Source organism: Bombus bifarius, unplaced genomic scaffold (assembly GCF_011952205.1).
Source record: "Bombus bifarius isolate JDL3187 unplaced genomic scaffold, Bbif_JDL3187 scf7180000007998, whole genome shotgun sequence".
NCBI lineage: Eukaryota > Metazoa > Arthropoda > Insecta > Hymenoptera > Apidae > Bombus > Bombus bifarius.
In genome coordinates this window covers 196138-215970 of record NW_022884377.1, presented here as the reverse complement: position 1 = coordinate 215970, position 19833 = coordinate 196138, and the positions used below count along the sequence as shown (strand labels likewise).

Genomic DNA, 19833 nt, shown 5'->3' with positions numbered 1-19833 from the left:
CAGGGTCACGTAGGTCTTTTCCACGAAACTATGCACTTGAAAAGACCGATGACACATTGATGGGCCCGACGGCGCCTCGGCTCTCGCGACACTGTTCATAGTTCGTCCGATATTTCCCAGGCCTTTCGTCCACGATACTACATATATGTCATATATATATATATATACATATATATGTTATATATATATATATATATATATAAGCTATAATGCTTATATATATGCTATATATATATGCTTAATATATATAAGCATTATATATATATATATATATATATATATATATATATATATAATATATATATATATATATATATATATAATGCTTAACAATCATTTATATTATGAGATATTATCTGCAGCAATCCATGTAATTATTAGTATACGATTATATATGGTTGAGAAAATTTCTTCAATTTTTTTTTAGTAAATTAGGCACGCCATAGTTAAGCGAAACTTTATAGCTGTCCTACCATATTACAACAATCATATTACACTTTATTTCTTAAGTTCGGGATAAATTTAGTTAAAAATATTATAGTAAATATTTGTTAATTCTTTTCACTATCATCTTCAGGAAAAGATATAGAAATGAAAGCGATTTAAACGTAATGGACACTTATATGAGATGCGTTATTTACTTCAGAATTCAATTATCTGAGAAAGTTGGAGTTTATTCTTTTGTAAATTTGATATGAAGAAAATAACGAAAGTGTGTAGCTATAATGACTACAACTTATTTTTCCAATGAAGCGGTTTTCAGCAAGTCATAACGTTTCATTTTCATAATACATATCACTTTTTTGTAATCATGTGAAAGTACAATACAACGTCGATTTGCCGAACATTCCACTATTCGAACACTTACTGGATTATTCTATTGCCCAAACAATGTCGAGCAGTAAAAGGAAACAAATACATGTTCCAAATATCTATAGTTAACTACAGTTAACTATAATACTCTCTATATAGTCCTCAACCAAGTTATCGTTCTCAGTTCGTCATTACATAGATGCGTAAGTGACGAAATTATTGAAACAATTAAAAGAAAATTGTACACTAGCGGAAACAGCGATGAATTGCTATAGAAACAGCCAACAGGTGGTATGAAGTGCGAATGAAAAGTAGTCCTGCAGAATTATTAATTTAACAATCAATCACAATTTTCATCGATTGATTATCAAAAAAATTCAATTATTCTCCTTTTTTGTAAGTATGTAATTAGTTGGGATAATCGAATCTTTACTGTTTTATTAAATGATATGAAATAAAGGTTAATTTATCGAAAAGCTACTACCTCATCGATTTCGGTATCCTTGAAATATTTTGTTGAGGTGATCGTTCTGAACAACTTTTTTCTATACATATAATGGGTTTTAGTTTTCGAGTTACACGTAAAAGTATATCTGTTTTAATATTTTAATATCTTCATAATAACTATAAAGAATGGGGAAAATAATAAAAGTTTCGGCCCAAATTTCTGAATTGCAGGAGGATTAAGCTATTTAATGTAAAAAAAGGATGAATACAGAGTTGCTTACGGATAAGTATGATGTGTGTTCTGTTAGTAAATTTGTCAAATGTACAATTTTGTATATAATATGGAAAGGAAATATATACATATATGATACGTTTGTGTTTCCACCTTTTGTATATGTACATACTTTTGTATATAACTCGAAAATTAAAACAGAGCATCTATTATACATACAGCAAAAAGTTATTCAGAACGATAATCTTGCCAACATATTTCATGGTCACCGAAATTGGTGATGAGGTAGCTTTTTGATAGGTTCACCGAAATAAAATATATGTACTTCAATTTAATTAAATATATTTAGTGAGACGAAGCACGCCTCGAATACTCAAAATTGAATAAAGAATAAAGAATTAGTACTATATAAATACTGTAATAAATACAATGATGGAGAAATATTTTTTCTAGTTAGTGTAGATTTCACTAACATCTATATATATCAGTAAAGCGATCTGTTGTTTGATTGGGGTTAAAGTCGAAGGGGAAAGCAAGAATATTAGAGTAATCTTTTTTCTCGACTATACATATGTATAATTAAATTGTACGACATCATCCGTGACGATTGTACCAGAAACTCAAGCGAAATACCTTCACATTTCCATACCTAATCATGAATATTTTGCATACAAGTTTCAACAACGTCAATGTTTTTTTGAATACTTGAGATTGATTTTCAATTAACAAGTCTTGAAGTGCAGCACATTTTATAATCATAACATATAGATGAGAAATCAATAATAAATTTTACGCAGCTTTAGGAGAATTTCGTCAGACTTATAATTTATTAGAATTAAAAATTATGTAGAAATTCATGATAAAAAAGTTGTTAACTGTTATTATTAAACGGTGAATACACGTGCATTATGAGAAATTTGAAGATGAAAAAATTTGTAGGATACATATATACATTATACACATAATATATAATATAATATATATGATTACATTTAATAGATGAAACAGGAACATCTACACAGATTTCATTTTTCTTAATTATGTTCACGAAAATATGTATGCATATCCATCCACAAATGTAGCTATACATTTATAATATAAAGTATTATAAACTCTTACATTAATACAGAACAGGAAGATATTGTAGTAATTTCAAATAATGTATTATTAATATCTTTCTTTATTATAAAATATTGACACATCTCAAATTTCTTTTATGAATATATGTAGGAAATTCAGAACATGTTAAACCTTGAAAATTGTACTAGAAATTAAAGGAAATAGCGTAAGAAGAAATGTGATATTGTAATGAAATAAAAATTAAGACTTCGAGATCTTCAAGTTTTCAGAACTCTTTGCGATAATAATTTTTATATTGAACTAACTATATCATAGCGATATTGATAAGACGCAAATTGTTACTCGTTTTTATTTTTATCGATGAAAAATAAACAACTGACTACTATGTAAGTAATAAGTAAATTTACAGATGTTTATATTTTTTCTTTTTAAAACAATGCTTTTTGATTTCTTTATCGAAAAAATGTGGCAGTGTTTTTGATCGATCGTAGAACACAATTCTCAAAGTGCAAACAATTAAGAAAGGGATGAAGGCTACGAAGAAAATAGAAATTCTTCTCACGTAAGAAGAGGCTTTTTCCTATGAAATCAAAGGAAATGTTACATTTCGTGCGCATTCGAGGACACCGGCAGCACCCATCGTTTAACTAAGCAATCACCATACAATTTTCTCCGGTCAATTAAGCTCACTGACGACAGAAGTGCATAACGCGCGGCGTACATCGTGAAGGAAACGCGTAGGTGCTTTCTCTTCGAGCCAGGGACTGTACTAACTGCAATCTAAGCGATAGCGCAATAACATAACACGTCTATGACGACAAAAGTCCTCTTAGCCGTGGAAAAGCGCGATCGCTATTTACGGTAATATCTGATTTCTTTTTTCTTTATGAATCTTCCTGAAGGCAACGATGGCCAAGCGTTATGTAATGCTTTTGCTGTTTTTCAATTATCGATCTATTTGTACTATTTTTATCTCTGTTTTCGGATGGAACGGTTCAGTATCGGGGTTATTCTGATGTGGACACTATCCATATCTATACGTTTGTCGTACAATGGCATCCGATCAAACAATCAACAAAGAGCGATTTGTAAAGGCATATAATACCGAGTAAAAATATTTTCTCATTTAACTATATGTATAAATGTATACCTATTGTATTTACTATATTGCCCTAATTCTTTTCCAACTTCCATTCTGCTCCTTTTCTCTCATTATCACTATTCCTTATTATCACTAAAAATTTTTATCTTGTTGGTTACATAAACAAATATATCTAGTAAGTACAATCTCTAACAAATTAAATAAGTTTTTCAGAATTCATCATTAGTATCCTCTTGCTATCACGTCTAATCGATCCTAATCAAACCGAAATATATGCACACTGTCAACATAGATACGTTTCGGCAAGTCCCAACGTATCCCGCATCAGATAAGGCATTCTTCGAGCGAACGTCGGATACCGGATACATGTTTATGTTATGTTGCATGAAAATTCAAATGCGTTAAAGAATATTTGTCTGATCGGTGCTGAACTGATACGTTCCATGTGCAGATAAAATAAACCGATCTTAAGTCGAAAATCAACTGAGTAAAATATCTTCATTTAAGGCCTCGTTTTGTAGAAAATACAGTTTTAAACATGTTCACTCAGGAATTAGTATGGGTACTTGACAAATTTTCAAACCCGATTTTCTCTTAAACGAAACTTTGGATGAAATTACAAACTTATATTGCATAAACTTAGGTTGCTTTTGTAAAGAAAAGTATATCTAAGTTTGAAGCATTCATTCATTTTCCAAGTGTCTTAATAAAAATTGTACTATTTATTTTACCGGCAATTAACAATTCCGTTGCGTAAAGATGCTATTGTGACATATTGGTCGCCTAATAATGATAAGACGATAAAAACAGATATTTATTTTACAAATACATATTTCTTCTGTTGAATGAAATTTTTTAAAAATAACTATCTCATACTTAAAGAAGATAATTATAAATTAAAAGATGTGACAATTACTTCTGGCCCCTTAGGTAAATTTTTTTATTTGTAATCGAACAAAGTATCTTATATAACTGAAATTAGTAAATTAAAGTAAGACATTTTCTATTCAAATAATAATCATATTCAATAAATACACATGATTCTGAAAAATTGCACAACAAAACACATGTGGACCATTCACTTTGAAAGTAGCGCAAGTCCATTTTCCTTTATTTAGAGATATTGAGGTGTTCGAGTTTCCGTCGACTGAATAATCCTGATAAGGTCTACTTAGCTTATCCATGTTCGTATAATGTGTTTGAGTGGATGTGAATTCATTGTATAAACAGTATTTTCGAGAATTAACTAGACCAATATCGCTTTTCATGGTAACGAATGGATTTACACACCACTTTCAAAATTAGTGAATTATCACTTTCAAAATAAATTTCTATGTAACTTCATCTATTATCGAAATTCTAATTGATTAAAACAAGAAACTATTTTAAGATTTTAATTGTAAATTGCTTATAAATAAAAGTTCATACTAAAGTATATGCGAATTTCTCGTTTTCTCGATTTTTTCAAAAAATGGACTTACACAGAGTAATAATTATTATATATAAATAATAATTCCAAAATAAACGATCCATTTGAAATCGATAAAATAGGCAGGACTCTAATACATATCAAATATTAAAGATAATAATATGAAGTAACATATATAATATGATACATAGTAATATATATAAAGAAGCCGAAATATAAAGTCTTTTATAACATGTATAACATGTATTACCATATTCTAAATATTCCGTGCTACTCGTTTTTCCTACCCATTCGCAATATTTTTATTTTCGTGTTCAGTTATAAAATTATGATACAACGGTCACGGAAGTGATCCATTATCAGTTGATGTTTTGATCAAATCGCACGAAGGAATCACGAATTTGGAATGAAAGGAAGAAGCAAGTGACATTTATCGAAATGCCTCGATGATTGCCAAATAGCACGGTCTATTGGATTATCGTCGTTACTTCGTTCATGAAATTTCCAAACGGAGATTAGTCCGTAGAGCAATTGATAGTGGCAATCAAAGTCATCAAGCGGAGTTAATCTTCGGTTGGTTCCTTGAATCGGTAAATGCTACCATTTGATTAGACAGAATCGCGTTTGCAATGCTGCTCTATTACACTGTAAAGTTGAGAACGGGAATTATTACCCTGATAAAGTTAAAAAAATCGAATGATATTATAGCGTATTGTTGTAAACATCCGAGTTTCTCTGTAATTATATCATTAGCGCTTACAGATTTTTTCGTTATAATTGAACAATGATATATACAGGATGTGGCTTCATAACCTGTACAAGTGAGCGCGAGGAAATTTCTTATGAAAAAATAAAAACAAGATATAGAATAAAATTGTTTCGTCTGAGGTTTAGTTTCTGAAAAAACCGACTTTAAAAATTTATTTGACATATGTGACTTCAGCGAGTTACCGACTAGGCACAAGTAAACAAGCAGAAGAAGGTTAGTCTATGTGCGGAAATAAGTGAAAAATATAGAATACAATTTTTCTGTTTAAGGTTTCATTTTTAGGAACATATGCGCATGAAAGATCTTCAAATCTATTTTTCTTAGAAACAAAGCGTCTTATGAAAACATTTCATTCTATATTTCCTACTTAGTTTCTCCTACTTTGACTCAAACTACTTATATTCATATATGATAAATTTTTAAACACAATTTTCTCGAAAACTAAGGCCCAGACGAAAAAATTTGACTGTATATTTTCTTCTTGCTTTTTTATAAGGAATCATTTTATGCTCGCTTGTACATGTTATTTGGCCGCATCCTGTATGACAGGATGTATTATATGTTATGTACTGTTACTCATTATACATCATTAATATTCGAACATAACATTATATCTCTGCATTTATTGTTTTATATACGAGGATGATTTAAACATCGTATTACTTATTCTAGTATGAACTATTTATTGTAGCTTGAAAATAAGTAAATAATTTCTTCCTAACAGTAGTTTTATCGTACAAAAAATTTTAAACAAAAATTGTCATATTTTTATGTCACACTAAAATTCAGATACTCGTGCGCATATTAATGTGAGTTACTGTAGACATAATTTGTTTTCCAAGTGATATACATAATTGGATTGCAGATACAACAATTATTAACAGGGTGGGTACACGTACCTGTAATATTGACTATTTTGATAACTGTGCAAGTAATAAGACTGCGGGTGTTTACACAATTCCATACTTTAAACGGTCGTAATTAAAAAAATAGGAGCTAAACAACAATTTTCTTTGTATGTTAAGTATTATAACAAGTATTTGAATATTTTATATACTTTTACATACTATTATATGCACTCTGTTTTGTACTTTTAAATTTCCTATAAACTGCATAAACATTCGCAATCAATAATAATTTTAGTGAAAATTGGATACAATAAATGCTGTATGATCCGAAATTTTATTTGAAACAAAAATTAAAATGAGCCACATTTCTACTAAAATTTATTGTTTTTATATATTATACTATTTATTATATTACGTTATATATTTATTATATTAAAAATAATTTGCAGAAAATAATTTTATTCTACATGAAAATTACAGATTCTTACCAAATTAACAATTATTACCAAATAATGTTTCATTTTAGTTGACGTTTTCAAATAAAATAATCATATCTTATTTTGTGACATACGTTCCATGCCGATTCAAATATATAATGCAAATTAAAAATTATAAAATTTTGGATGCCAAAGAAGAAGTTATTACTTCGTACAATAAATGATTGAAATTATTATAAGTCATGTAATAAATTTTGTGTAAAAGTTATTTATCAGCAGGTTAGAGTTAACGTCGTTATCTTTGCCAAAACTGTCTAAGTTTATAACCTATCATTTAAAGAGGTAATGTTTTGATATTTTGTTTCGTGTTAACTGTTAATTGATTGTATTCAAAAGAAGTATATTTTGCTCCTGAGAATCCATTTAATTAACAAAACAATAATGAGCTACCGATTTTCAAGATTTTATATAATAGTATTATTTAATCACAATTTCATATAGAATTAATGACGGACTGAGAATTAAAATGGTATAAGTAAAAATCTTGAGAACTGAATGTCAATTGTGTATTTCAACTGTTAAAAGCATTGTTCCAATAAATATCTTGTAATTTCTATATACATTCTCAGATCTGTTTCAAATTTAATCGATATAATCACGATAGTCAGGTCTCGTCACAATGCTAAGGAGATTTTAAAATCTTTAATATAACATATAATAACTTATAAAAATGTTCCTAGGAGTGTTCGATTACTTTCGTGACTCATTATATGCGTAGTATACGTAGCATATAGCAAAATATATAATCACTAAGTTTTTCTATAGATAATTTATACATATTTAATGAATTATCAATTCCATAAGAATTCCATTTCGTTCTTCTAAAACATAATCTTCTATGTAATTGAGAAATTTTAACTAAAATCCTAATAGGATTCACACGAATACTTTGTGCATCGCACAAAGGAGTCCGAGTTAAAGCAAAGATAAAGAAATTACGCTGAATGGTTGAATACAATGCAAGGCTTGTTGAAAGCCTCAGAACAATCAGCTGGAATTACGGCTGGTAGCAACCGGGAATATCGCTGAGGAAATACGGAGAGACGAAACTCTCGTCACGTAACTTCCCTTCGATTCAGCCTAAGGAGAATAAAGATTTTTGCAGCATTGCAACATCGATGATAACTGTCATGACTGGTGTAGCAACCCTCGGTAATTTCGACGGGGAGGAATGCCAAAAGTGTTTAGACCAAAAAAGGTGACCAGATATTTCGACGGGAAGAGAGAAACTCGGTGACAATCCTTACTTAAATCACGTATCCGCCGATCGCACAGAAATGCAAAATTCGAACAATTTAGAAATGCCGGATTGGATATATTCAATTGTTATTTTATTCCTTAACACCAGAACTATCAAATCCGTCAAAATGAAGGACTTCAGATTTTTTTCTTTACAATTACTGAAAACATACCTTGGTGATACCACGAGGTGGCCATGACTTTTTTAAATTGCATAACATATTTTTTACTTCACAGCGTAATATCTGATATCAAGACGAGTTTAACGAGCTGTTATACTATAATCTTGAAATGACCTTGAATTTAGAAATGTGAGATGATGCAAGAAAAGGCATCGTGGAAAATTTTTTTCATTTAAATTAAGATCAAAATGATGATTTTAGATTTAGATTTTAGATTAGAAAAGATTATAAATAGCGTACATTTATGCGTTTAGTTACAAGTGTTCGAATCGCTGAAAGTTGTATAGCATTTCGGGATTACTTTCATATGCGTCAATCTCTTATGATTCATGATATAAAATTTAGACGGTGTGGTGTAAATGTTGCACTCTACTTATTTTCTTAAGATGTTCTATTAGTAAGATCATTAAAAAAATGATTATGATTCTTAACTTTAATGGATATCATTGAGAATACTAATTCTCGTAATTATACGTTCGTAGCAAATTTTCAAATGTGATATTATCAAAAACGCAACTTCACGCGAACAAATTTTATTTTGTATTTTTTTCCAAGCACAGCGATCTTTCCCGATCGCACAGCGATTCCGAAATTACTTCCAAGTCACACACGTGATAACAACGTTGGTTGGAATACGTTGTGCATCTCCATCGATTGCTAAAAAGTAGAGGTCAATATTTTGAACGTATGTTACAAATACATGTATATAAGTGCAATTACATATTCATATTTTATATATTTTGTGTGATTATAAGCGTTGTTCAAGGCGTTCGAAAATTATTTGTCACATCTACTATAACATTATACTACACTTATGAATCGGTGAAGATTTGTAAAGAAACTACCAGCAAAATTGACCTTAATCTTGAAATTGAAGGTTAAATATTTTTTACTGCATCTTATTTTACTTTCCACGAGGTTAAAAAACATTTTCTTGGAAAAGAAATGTTTAACTTTCATTAGTTTTTCAATTTTTACAGGTTACATTTTTCAGTTAAATACAGAGTAAAGATTGACCATTGTCACACGTAAATGCTTCAGATAAACTATTGGATATTCCATTTTTCTTTCTTTCTGTCTTTTCGGATCTACGTAATGGCCATACTTACCATCGCATTTCTATATTTTGGCTAGGTTTATGTCTAAGATTATGTGTTTATTTGAAGTGAGAAGAAGGTTAAATATTCAATCTGATGTTTTAATTGTTCGGCGAATATGATCCGTACATCCGAACTGAAATGATTCACTGAATTGATTTAAACATTGAAAATCACAACGATTTGGAGCTTCTTCTGGACCGAAGCATTCTTTCATTATTCCTTGCCAGTTGTCGTTATATTTCATGTGTTAAAGAATGATAATAAATAATAGTAGATGCTAGCAGCTTCATCAAAATTATGCTATGTGAAGTCTATCTGACTGTGAGATCTAAATGTATTATAAATAAAATTATTTATACATTTGTATATAGAATTAATGGAACTTTAACATTCTCTTCCAAGAGAACGATTGAGTTGCATTCCATGATTTTTTCAGACTTTTTATCCTCATTATGAGAAGAATACGATGCAATAAAAGATTTCAACGGTCAAGGTCAACGTTAATTTCGCTGCTATATTTTTTTTTATAACGCTATGGTGATCGTAACAAGTCATTTTCGAAGATTCTATATAACAAAATATTTCAATATTTAAATACATTAAGATAAGTATTTTGCAGAAAAGGCTTATGATATTCTAAGTTGCATAAACATATAATTTCAGTGAACAAAGATTAATCATATAATCGTTTCGCTACAAAAAAGAAATAATGTATTAATATCTTCTGGCAACAAACGATTCATTTTCGTTGTAATAATATCTTCGGCTTCTGAGAAGCACTAATTTGATATAATCGACGTTGTTGGTATCGTTAAATATTTTTTAGCATGTTCTTAGTTCTTAGTAGTTAGTCGTGAATTGGGCATATACATATGTTTCAAATTCAATGCTTGTATCACATATTTGTTTCACAAATTACTTGCATGAATGTACTTAAATATTCGATTATTTTGTTCTGTATTAATAATCACGCGAAATAAAATATAAATGTTATGTATTATTACACGTACAGCCGCATATTTTTATACCTGTGTGCCCATGCATTTGTTAAAAACTGCACGAAATAAAACACGACATGTTACACGTGAAATAGAGATTTCTACAAAGAGTTTCACAAACGTTCATAAACTTACGTGGCCGGTACATTCGCGCCTTTAGGAAAGCGCATCTTAGGAAAAAATCGTCTAGACGGAAGTATTATGCAAATCTTGCATGTTTCTCACCAAGTTGCAACAGATTTTTATAGTTGCTTGTAAACTCTTCTACACTTTGAACCTGTTTTGTTGTGGGGAAAATTATTTGAGATAACAGTGGGTGAAAATCCGCAATAGTTAGAGATGTGTAACAAGAGATTAATTTTGGATGGGTAAAAGGATTGTTTTGATTTGTGCTTCGAGATGAAATTTGGGGTAAATTAAGCGTGGAAACGTTGGGGGAAACCTCGAAGATTCTTTTTCTGATTGCTAGCGGCTTTCTCGTTTAAGGTCTCGTTTTAAAGAAAATAGAATTTGAATATATTTAGTCAAGAATAAGCTCGATGCATGCGAACCCAATAAATTTTCAAATTCACTTTTCTCGAAAACGAGACTAGGCGAACAGACTTCATTCTCCAATTTACTTTACTTTCTTTTCTTTACTTTACTTTCACGCGTAAAATAACTTTCTTCAGTAGCCCATCGAATCAGAAATTTGTTAAGTAAACACATAACAACAGGCTACTTGATAAGTTTCCAAACTCGATTTTCTCGAAAACGAAGTTTACAATGCAATTTTGTTATTCTCAATTTGAGCTTTAGCTTGAGTCATAGAATCTCTTTTGTTTCACTTATATCTATCACGAAATATAAATAAATATTGCATTGTGTATAATAATGAATCATTCATGGGAGATTTTGTATACATCTTGTTTTTATTCTAATTGTGACAGTTAAAAAATTTAGAACAATTTTTAATTTATTGTTACAATAAATTAAAAAATAGATTCTTTCATTACTTGTCTTCTGATTACAACTTTGCTTATTATATGCACCATACATGTTTGTTATATTTGTTAAAATAAGCCACGTTTACTAGTGTTTTAAATTAGATTAAAAATTAAGAATTTTATTTTTGTTTTAATTTTCATAAATGCGATGGTAGTTCACTATATATCATTAGTAAAATAGAAGGACACATATGACAATTTTTGTCCAAACAAAGTTAAAAGTTTGCAAAAAGGAAACAATCGATTTAAACAAGCAGAAGTCACTTTAAATCCGAGTAACTGCTTTCTACAACCACTTTACAACCAGTTTACAAGTCACGTGGACTGCAGGACACTCGTATTTCAACTCTTTCGCTTTTTCTTCTCTACCCTTCCGTAACTTTTTTGAATTTTAACTTTCCTAAAAGAAGGATCTGCTAACTTAAATCGATATTTCTAAACTCCAACAACTAAAAGAAAAGTAGGGAAGTCTTTTGAAACTTCAAAACTTAATTTTATAAGTATTAACGAAATTACAGCATGCTGTATCATGAAAATAACTTTATAATTACTCTATATCCGTCAATATATATCAGCATTTCTGAGTACATAAAAACAGGAACATAAATTTTAATTATTCTGATTTAAAATATTATAAAATACATTCTCGTAACTTTCGCGCTCCTTGATCGGACGAAATATTACAGTATTCAGTTATTCCTAAAGCAAACATTTCATAACAAATAAATATACAATATTTCGTATACGAGAGAAACAATCATTTCTTATCCTCTGCCTTCTAGTCTTATTTGAAATGATCAAATATCTGGCAAGTAAATAATATGGAAATAATTTATTTCTCAAATTAAATTCTGGAATTTATTTGAAAACGACTTTATTTTTAAATAAATTCATTTGTAATATTGTTTGGAGAAATTATTTGATCTATTTATTTATTACCTTTACTTCAAATAAAAAGTGCCCATTCCTGACTAGAACTACCGGCAACTACAGTATAAAACTTGTATCAAAGAAATTAAGATGCAAGGGATAGGATAATGTTTATAACGCAATAAGAAACGCAAGCTCTTTTATTCATATACTTTACAAAAGATCATTCAAACATAAAAAATGCGCCATCATAAATCTATAAAATTTCTATGAAAAATTACGAATTTGTCATTTTGAAAGAATCTTTTCTCTGGGCAATAATCGTGAATTTCTATCGTGACGTAAATTTTACATTTGAAGAAATTGAATTTCTTACAATTATTATTATGAAGTTTCTATTTATTTCATAAATATGTAGAATATATTCATTTTGTAAATGTATAATAATAATTTTTGAATAATATTACTGGAAAAGTGCGTGGAGGAGAAGATTAAAAGTCAGAGGGAAACGAAATGGGGAGAGTAAAGGATAAAATGTACCAATGAAAGCGGTTATAACTAAGCACGTATAGAAAAACAGAAAAGAAGAAGGGGAAAGATGAGTGGAAAAATTGAAGGTAAAAAGGATTGAAATAGACAGATAAACATTACATGGAAAATTACAAGGAAAATACAATGAGGTGTGCAAGGAGATGAAATCACACACACAACTACCGAAATATCTACAGAACAGAAAAGAAAATGTCGATACAAAAATTAAAGACAAGTATCACGTATGAAAATCTGGAAGACAATAAATGTCGAGATAGTGAAAAGGAGAGGAAGTGTATGTTATGCAAGGATACACAGAAATAATAAGCTGCTTTTCAAATGCGAAAAACTAAATAAAACCACGTTTAAGGAACGGGGAGACAGTTGCAGAGGAATTCAAAGAGGAAGTGGTGAAATGTTGCAGGCAATTGGAATTGTTTAAGGAAGCAGGTACAACGCTTAAGAAATATGTTATAAGCAACAATATTAAAGAAGGATAGTGCAATAAGAAAAAAGATGTAAAAGTACAAACGGATGAGAGAAGATGTGAATATATGTAGAGTTAGGAAACTAAAGATAGCATAGTATAGTACAGGTTAGAACAATAGAATATAATTTAGTATAGTAAGTTGGAGTGGATAATAACAAGGCCAAAGAAACGCGAGAAAAGCGTGAGCGATGGAAGCAGGAGTGGGATATCTTAAATAAGCAATTATTGTAAAACTGAGCCCGCTTCTTGGTAACACCGAAATGGATATACGTATTAATGATTATTGAATCGTTCCTTTTCTTTTATTTATGAAAAGGAGACCTATCATTTCATTTTCATCATTTTTTAAATATTTTTCAAATTGATTATTTGATCATTATTTTTAAAATGATATTATCGCAAGTAACGAATTCGTATTTTACATTTTCATAGAAGTCTTGTCCATATTTCTACTTAACTACTAATTACATAAAAGTACGTCCATTACAAATATATAGAATTCTTATATTTCAATTTAAAATTACTCTGTGAAAAGATTTACACAATGTTACAAAATCAATAAAAAAGGACACGTGTATGTATTTTTATATGACTAGTGGTTAAGTGATAATATGAAAAAGACATATTTTTCCGGCATAAAATGTTTTGAGTATACGCTAGCGTACAAAAATTTCCGGTCAGATATATCTTATATATTATTTACTAAAAGCTATGTATTATTATTTACTATGTATATATTATTTACTAAAAGATATGTAGATCAGTGTGAACTATTACTGGATATACGGGTACGACAACTAAGAGAAAACAGTGTTACAAATAATAAACTCTTTATTATCCTTTATATTAGATGTTTACAAAATCGTCAATACGACGCTTTCAAAAGTTTCCGGCCAGGCGTATCTCCAAATGTATTCAAAGTTTATTACGCTTTATTTGCATTGCATATGGATGTCAACATATCAGAATTAGTTACTAATGCATGGTCGCAGCACTTAAGGAAGACATGAAAATACTTCTATTGATTATCGGGAGAATAGTTGATTTGTCAAAAATTGGCAAACCGTCTCACGAGATCGCTGCAATATTAACAATCGGGAAATCTACGGTAAATGACATTATGAAAAAATATTATTCTGAAAAAAGTCTAGAAGAGCAACCACAATGTAAAAGACCATGAAAAAGTATTAAAAGAGTTGACCAACTAATAAAAAGAAAATCTACGGTAGATGCAAAAAAGACTACTTTTTAAATAGCCTACGAAATACGTGAGGAAAGAATTGCTAATATTAGTCGCTCGACTGTGACAAGACGTTTACATCTTTTAGCTAGATCAGGTACAAAATATCCTTTCATTAGTAAGAAGAATCAGAATTTAAACTGAACAATCGACGATTGGAGAGATGTGGCATTTTCTGGTAAATGGACGATATAGAAGACGTCCTGTTGGAAAAATATGATGTGAGATATCAGATACTAACATTAAAATACGATGGTAATGGATAATGGTTTTGACCGTATTTTCTGCTCAAAGGATTGGTCCATTTTTAGAAATTGGATTAAGAAAGGAAATTATGCACAGCATTATGCAGCAAGATATCTGATTGAAAACTTTTGCACACCACTGTTAACTACGTTTACTATTAACTCCGACGTAGCTATATATTTAAAAACCTATATCTAAACCTTGACGCAATTTATTTAATTGAGTAAATTTTAGACAGTAAAATTGAGTATTTTTTGTTTTGAAAACTCGTAAGTATCTATGAGTTTTATAATTTCAAAAAAGGTTCAAGAATTAAACTGGGAAATTATGGATCATCTCCATATATTGATTGACTTAGCAGCATCTGATTCAGCTCGTTGCAGAATTTTTTCATTTATTACTTAAAATAACCAAAAAATCTGCAGTGTTGAACATCAATGGAATATCTTATATGTTAACTAATACGTAAAGGTATATAGTATATGTACTTCGATTTACGCATTAGAATTTTGAAGTAGAAATTCCGTGTACAGAGATTATAGTTTCAAGGTAAAATTCAATTTCAAACTTAGCGACCTTCAACCAATGTGCCACAGAAATTTCTAAAGCATGTAATAATTTATTCAATTATATTGACAAATAAAAAAATGGTAACAGCCAATACGATCATAGCCGTACAGTGTAAATGTCCCGTCTTGAACCAAATATAATATATTTTTTAGTGTAACGTAAAATTTTAATAATTGGTTTATGTATGTCACGGGATGAAAAAGATTGAAAATCACTGAAATAGAATAAAAAATATTAAAATAACTTATTTTCTAAATATGTTATTATTTAAATAAATATTTGAATAAGACTTTATTTTGATAATGTCCTGTCTTCGCTGAGAATCCGTTTCCGTTAGCCAACAATTATGCACCCCATGTAATCAAATTCTCGCTCGACGAGCCCACATCATATGCATTTCACTGCCGTCCTGGGCAGTTGTTCGATCATAAACGATTAACCCCGTACAAGGGTGCTGTTGTGTCTATCGTGTGCGAGGCAACTGGAACATCGCCAAGACTTTCAACAGTCTCATTCAGGTCGAGTTGCTCTGGGATATGTACCGCGTTCAATAACAAGTTGCCGACGCTGTCGTGGAGAGACTCTAATTTTTCCGAGGAAAGGAGGAGAGCCCTCTTCCTCCTCTATTTCTCTCTCTCTCTCTCACTTCTTTTCTTGCTGTAGGAATTGCAGCTTCCAAGATGTACTTAGGCTGTACTGAACCAAGAACAATGTGCAAACTGGAGTAAAGTAAATGCACCCCTGCTAAAACTCTTTTTTAAATGTCGAATCTCTCCCTTTTCTATATGTGTGTGCGTTTTTTTTGTCTCATCTGGAACACATATACATATCACTTTTCCCGTAGAATGGTTGACCGACTTGAACGTTTCTCGTGGAACGAGGAATTTACACTAATTGTTTCGCTGTGATGATACTCTGTCTGTGAAGAGAGACTTCTGTCAAATACTTGGGTCGAAAGTGTTACGAGGTTTGGAGATTGGATATGACTGTGTAAGGATGTTGGCGTTAAAAATTATATAATGTTTTAGAATATCTTGCGGTCGAGGATAGAAATGTACACTAGTGTTCAAAAGTAGAGTGCATATCTTTAATTGTAAAATTACAGGTCAGATGAGTCAGAGGCTAGCACTAGCGGCAAAATCGCTGTTGCTTTAGCATTTGTATATGGCATTATTAGAGGAAAAAATTGAACTTTGATTGATGCGACCCAGAGCAAAAATAGAAGACCAGTAACCGTGTCGTCATATACGCGCACATTCATATGGACGGTTGCCCTAATCGTAAACGATAAAACTATCGCAGGACAAATTGTCGCTAATATGCGGGGCCTCGAACTGTAATGGTTTCATTCTGTATAATCGTCGTAGCTGTATAGGATAAAATATTATGATGCGATTAAATTCAATTTTTAAATTTAATATCCTAGGTTAGGTTTTTATTTTTTTAAAGTCCATGTATTATAACTATCATTAAAATAAGATAGTACACACATTTAAGATCATAAAAAATATATCATTTTATTGTGATTATGATATGCAATTACTGTAAGATCAACGCAACTTCTATTGTTCAATATGCTAAAAATATTTACACAGAAGATTGCAGTCGTGCAATTCCTGACAAATAATTGTGTTACGTTATTGTAATTTTTTTGTTTTCTAGTGTGACATTGAATATTATTCAAGTATAATATAAAATTTTATAAGAAACGGAAAGAACAAATTTTGAACAAATTTGTAACATGTGTAGATTCTACCTCGTTTAGCTCTAAGAAAAGACTCGAAGATTGATTAAAGAGAAGAACATGTTTAAGTATTTGGTTAAAAGGTCACGGTCTCCACTTATCGTAACAAGCATTACAACTCATCATTTTCATAACGTGTTGTTTATGATTATAAATGTCAGGCTTTTAACTTACTTGAAGACAATGTACGCATAACATGTGAATTTAATTAATCTCTAACACATGCAGTTTTTTTTAGTTTGCCGGTACAAAATAATTAATTTCTTTGGAATGGAGAATAATTAACAGTTTTGTAAAGATTTATTACAAGTAATCAAAAAGTCAAACGATGAACATATTAGTTGCATCGCCTAAATTGTTCATGTTTCTTTAAGGAACATAATCACTATTAATAAATGTTTAACACAATTAACACTAGAACTACCAAACCAATCAAAATGATTAATATCAGATTTTTTGTCTTTCTAATTACAAAATCGTGTAAGTATGTACATATATTTTTTAATATTAATATTTACTCTTAGTTAACTATGTACAATATATTTGATTGCATATGAAAAGTTGGCAGATCTAGTATTAAAAGAAAGTCGATGCTTGTAAGGAAACTAAAAAATTGATTAATAAATGCACTTATCTGATTTTATCTCTCAACTGCTATCGTTGGGAAATAAATAACCACTACAATTAGAAATAGGGATTGCTTAATATTAAAATATTAAATTTATTTTGTGTTCTATATTTTACGCGATATATAACATACACAACAAAATAAAAATACCCTGAATACCTTAAAGATAAGGAATCTAATCTAGTTAGTTATGGTCATTTAACGCATCAATATCAGTCGAGGATTAATCAGTATAGGTAAAAATAACTAAATTATTCAGTTTTCATAAATGTTGTCATCTTTATACATTAATTATTAAAGAAATAATATTTCTTCAATGAATATTCGTTATAATATAATATAATATAACATGATATAACATAACATAACATGATATAACATGATATAACATGATATAACATGATATAACATGATATAACATGATATAACATGATATAACGTAATATAACGTAATATAACGTAATATAATATAATATAATGTAATATAATGTAATATAATATAATGTAATATAATATAATGTAATATAATATAATGTAATATAATACAATACATGCATTTTTATCTTTTGGCCCAACGTCCTTGAAAAAGAAAGGATCCGTTGGATTTGTTTAACTTAGACAGAACTAGAGCAAACTAATATAAATTAATGTTTATTGCGAAGAAAATAGCATGAAATCCGAGGAGAGAAAAAATATTACGAAAACATAAATTTTTTGTATTATTATCCTTTTTATATCATAATTATATGTGGGTAATTATGTACATGCACATGCACGCGAGTGATTAAAATGTTTTATATAACTTAGAAATTTAACAAAATATTGTCCTCTTTATTTCAGGTGACTCCTTACAATGTACACCTCTGGACCGAGCGTATAAAAGCAAAGTTTTGGGACATTATCCTGATTCTGTACCATGGAACCCCTTCGACGAACACGCTGTATGCATGGTACGTTATTAACAACAATTATCGTTTCTGAGAATCATAATGTGAGAAACACAATTTTTGCAAAATTTTACGATATTCGTACGAATTGATTTTAATTTTTGTTAACCTTAGAAACTAGGGAATTACGTATTACCTAGAACTTTATCACAGATCATTTGGACCATATGTGATTTTCTTCCTTCCCTGCATGCTTTTAATAATCATTATGGGGTATTTCTAAATACTGTTTGGTAGAGTGATATTCAATAACAGTTTTCATCAATTTCTTCTTTCAAAGTGTGAATGCACTATGAGAACGTAAAGAACAAATGATTGGCTATTATAATTATCAAAAGTTGAAACAATTAACATGTTTTATTTAAAAGTACAAAGAAATAATGGTTTTAAGCGATTATAAAGAAAATTTAGCTTAATATAAACGAAATTTTTTTCAATTATGTTCTACCAATCTTCATACGAATTACATAATTACATAATTGATCAGTGTATGATGTTGTCACATCATTATATGATCATACCATTATTTCTTGAATGGTACAGATAAAACTATGAAATTTTATATGTATTTACCATTTACCATTTAATGTCTCAGTATATAATGTTAAAAATATAGACAGTAATTAACCATCAAAGTCTAAAAACAAAGGGCACCAATGAGAGCAAGAAAAAAGAGAACAATAACAGTCAAAAGGTTTGCACCTAATGTTTTAATGGATCATGTTTTAGCATCTTCGGTATAAGTATAATATTTCCTAATCGATATCTTATATCCTGTACCCTATATGCTAAACGATATTGAAATTAAAAAAGAATTATTATTATTATGTTCGTCATTTGAAGAT

General features: G+C 29.7%; 1 protein-coding gene across 7 annotated transcripts in view; it reads left to right on the top strand.

Annotated features, from left to right (window-relative positions):
* The window catches only part of LOC117206199 (DENN domain-containing protein 5B), a 74358-nt gene that overhangs the window by 24151 nt on the left and 30374 nt on the right, over window positions 1–19833 (top strand). For all 7 annotated transcript variants that reach the window (XM_033445328.1, XM_033445324.1, XM_033445326.1 and 4 more), the window contains exon 2: window positions 18882–18991. In XM_033445328.1, the coding sequence (XP_033301219.1) occupies window positions 18882–18991 (110 nt within the window). The remainder of the gene's footprint in view (window positions 1–18881; window positions 18992–19833) is intronic.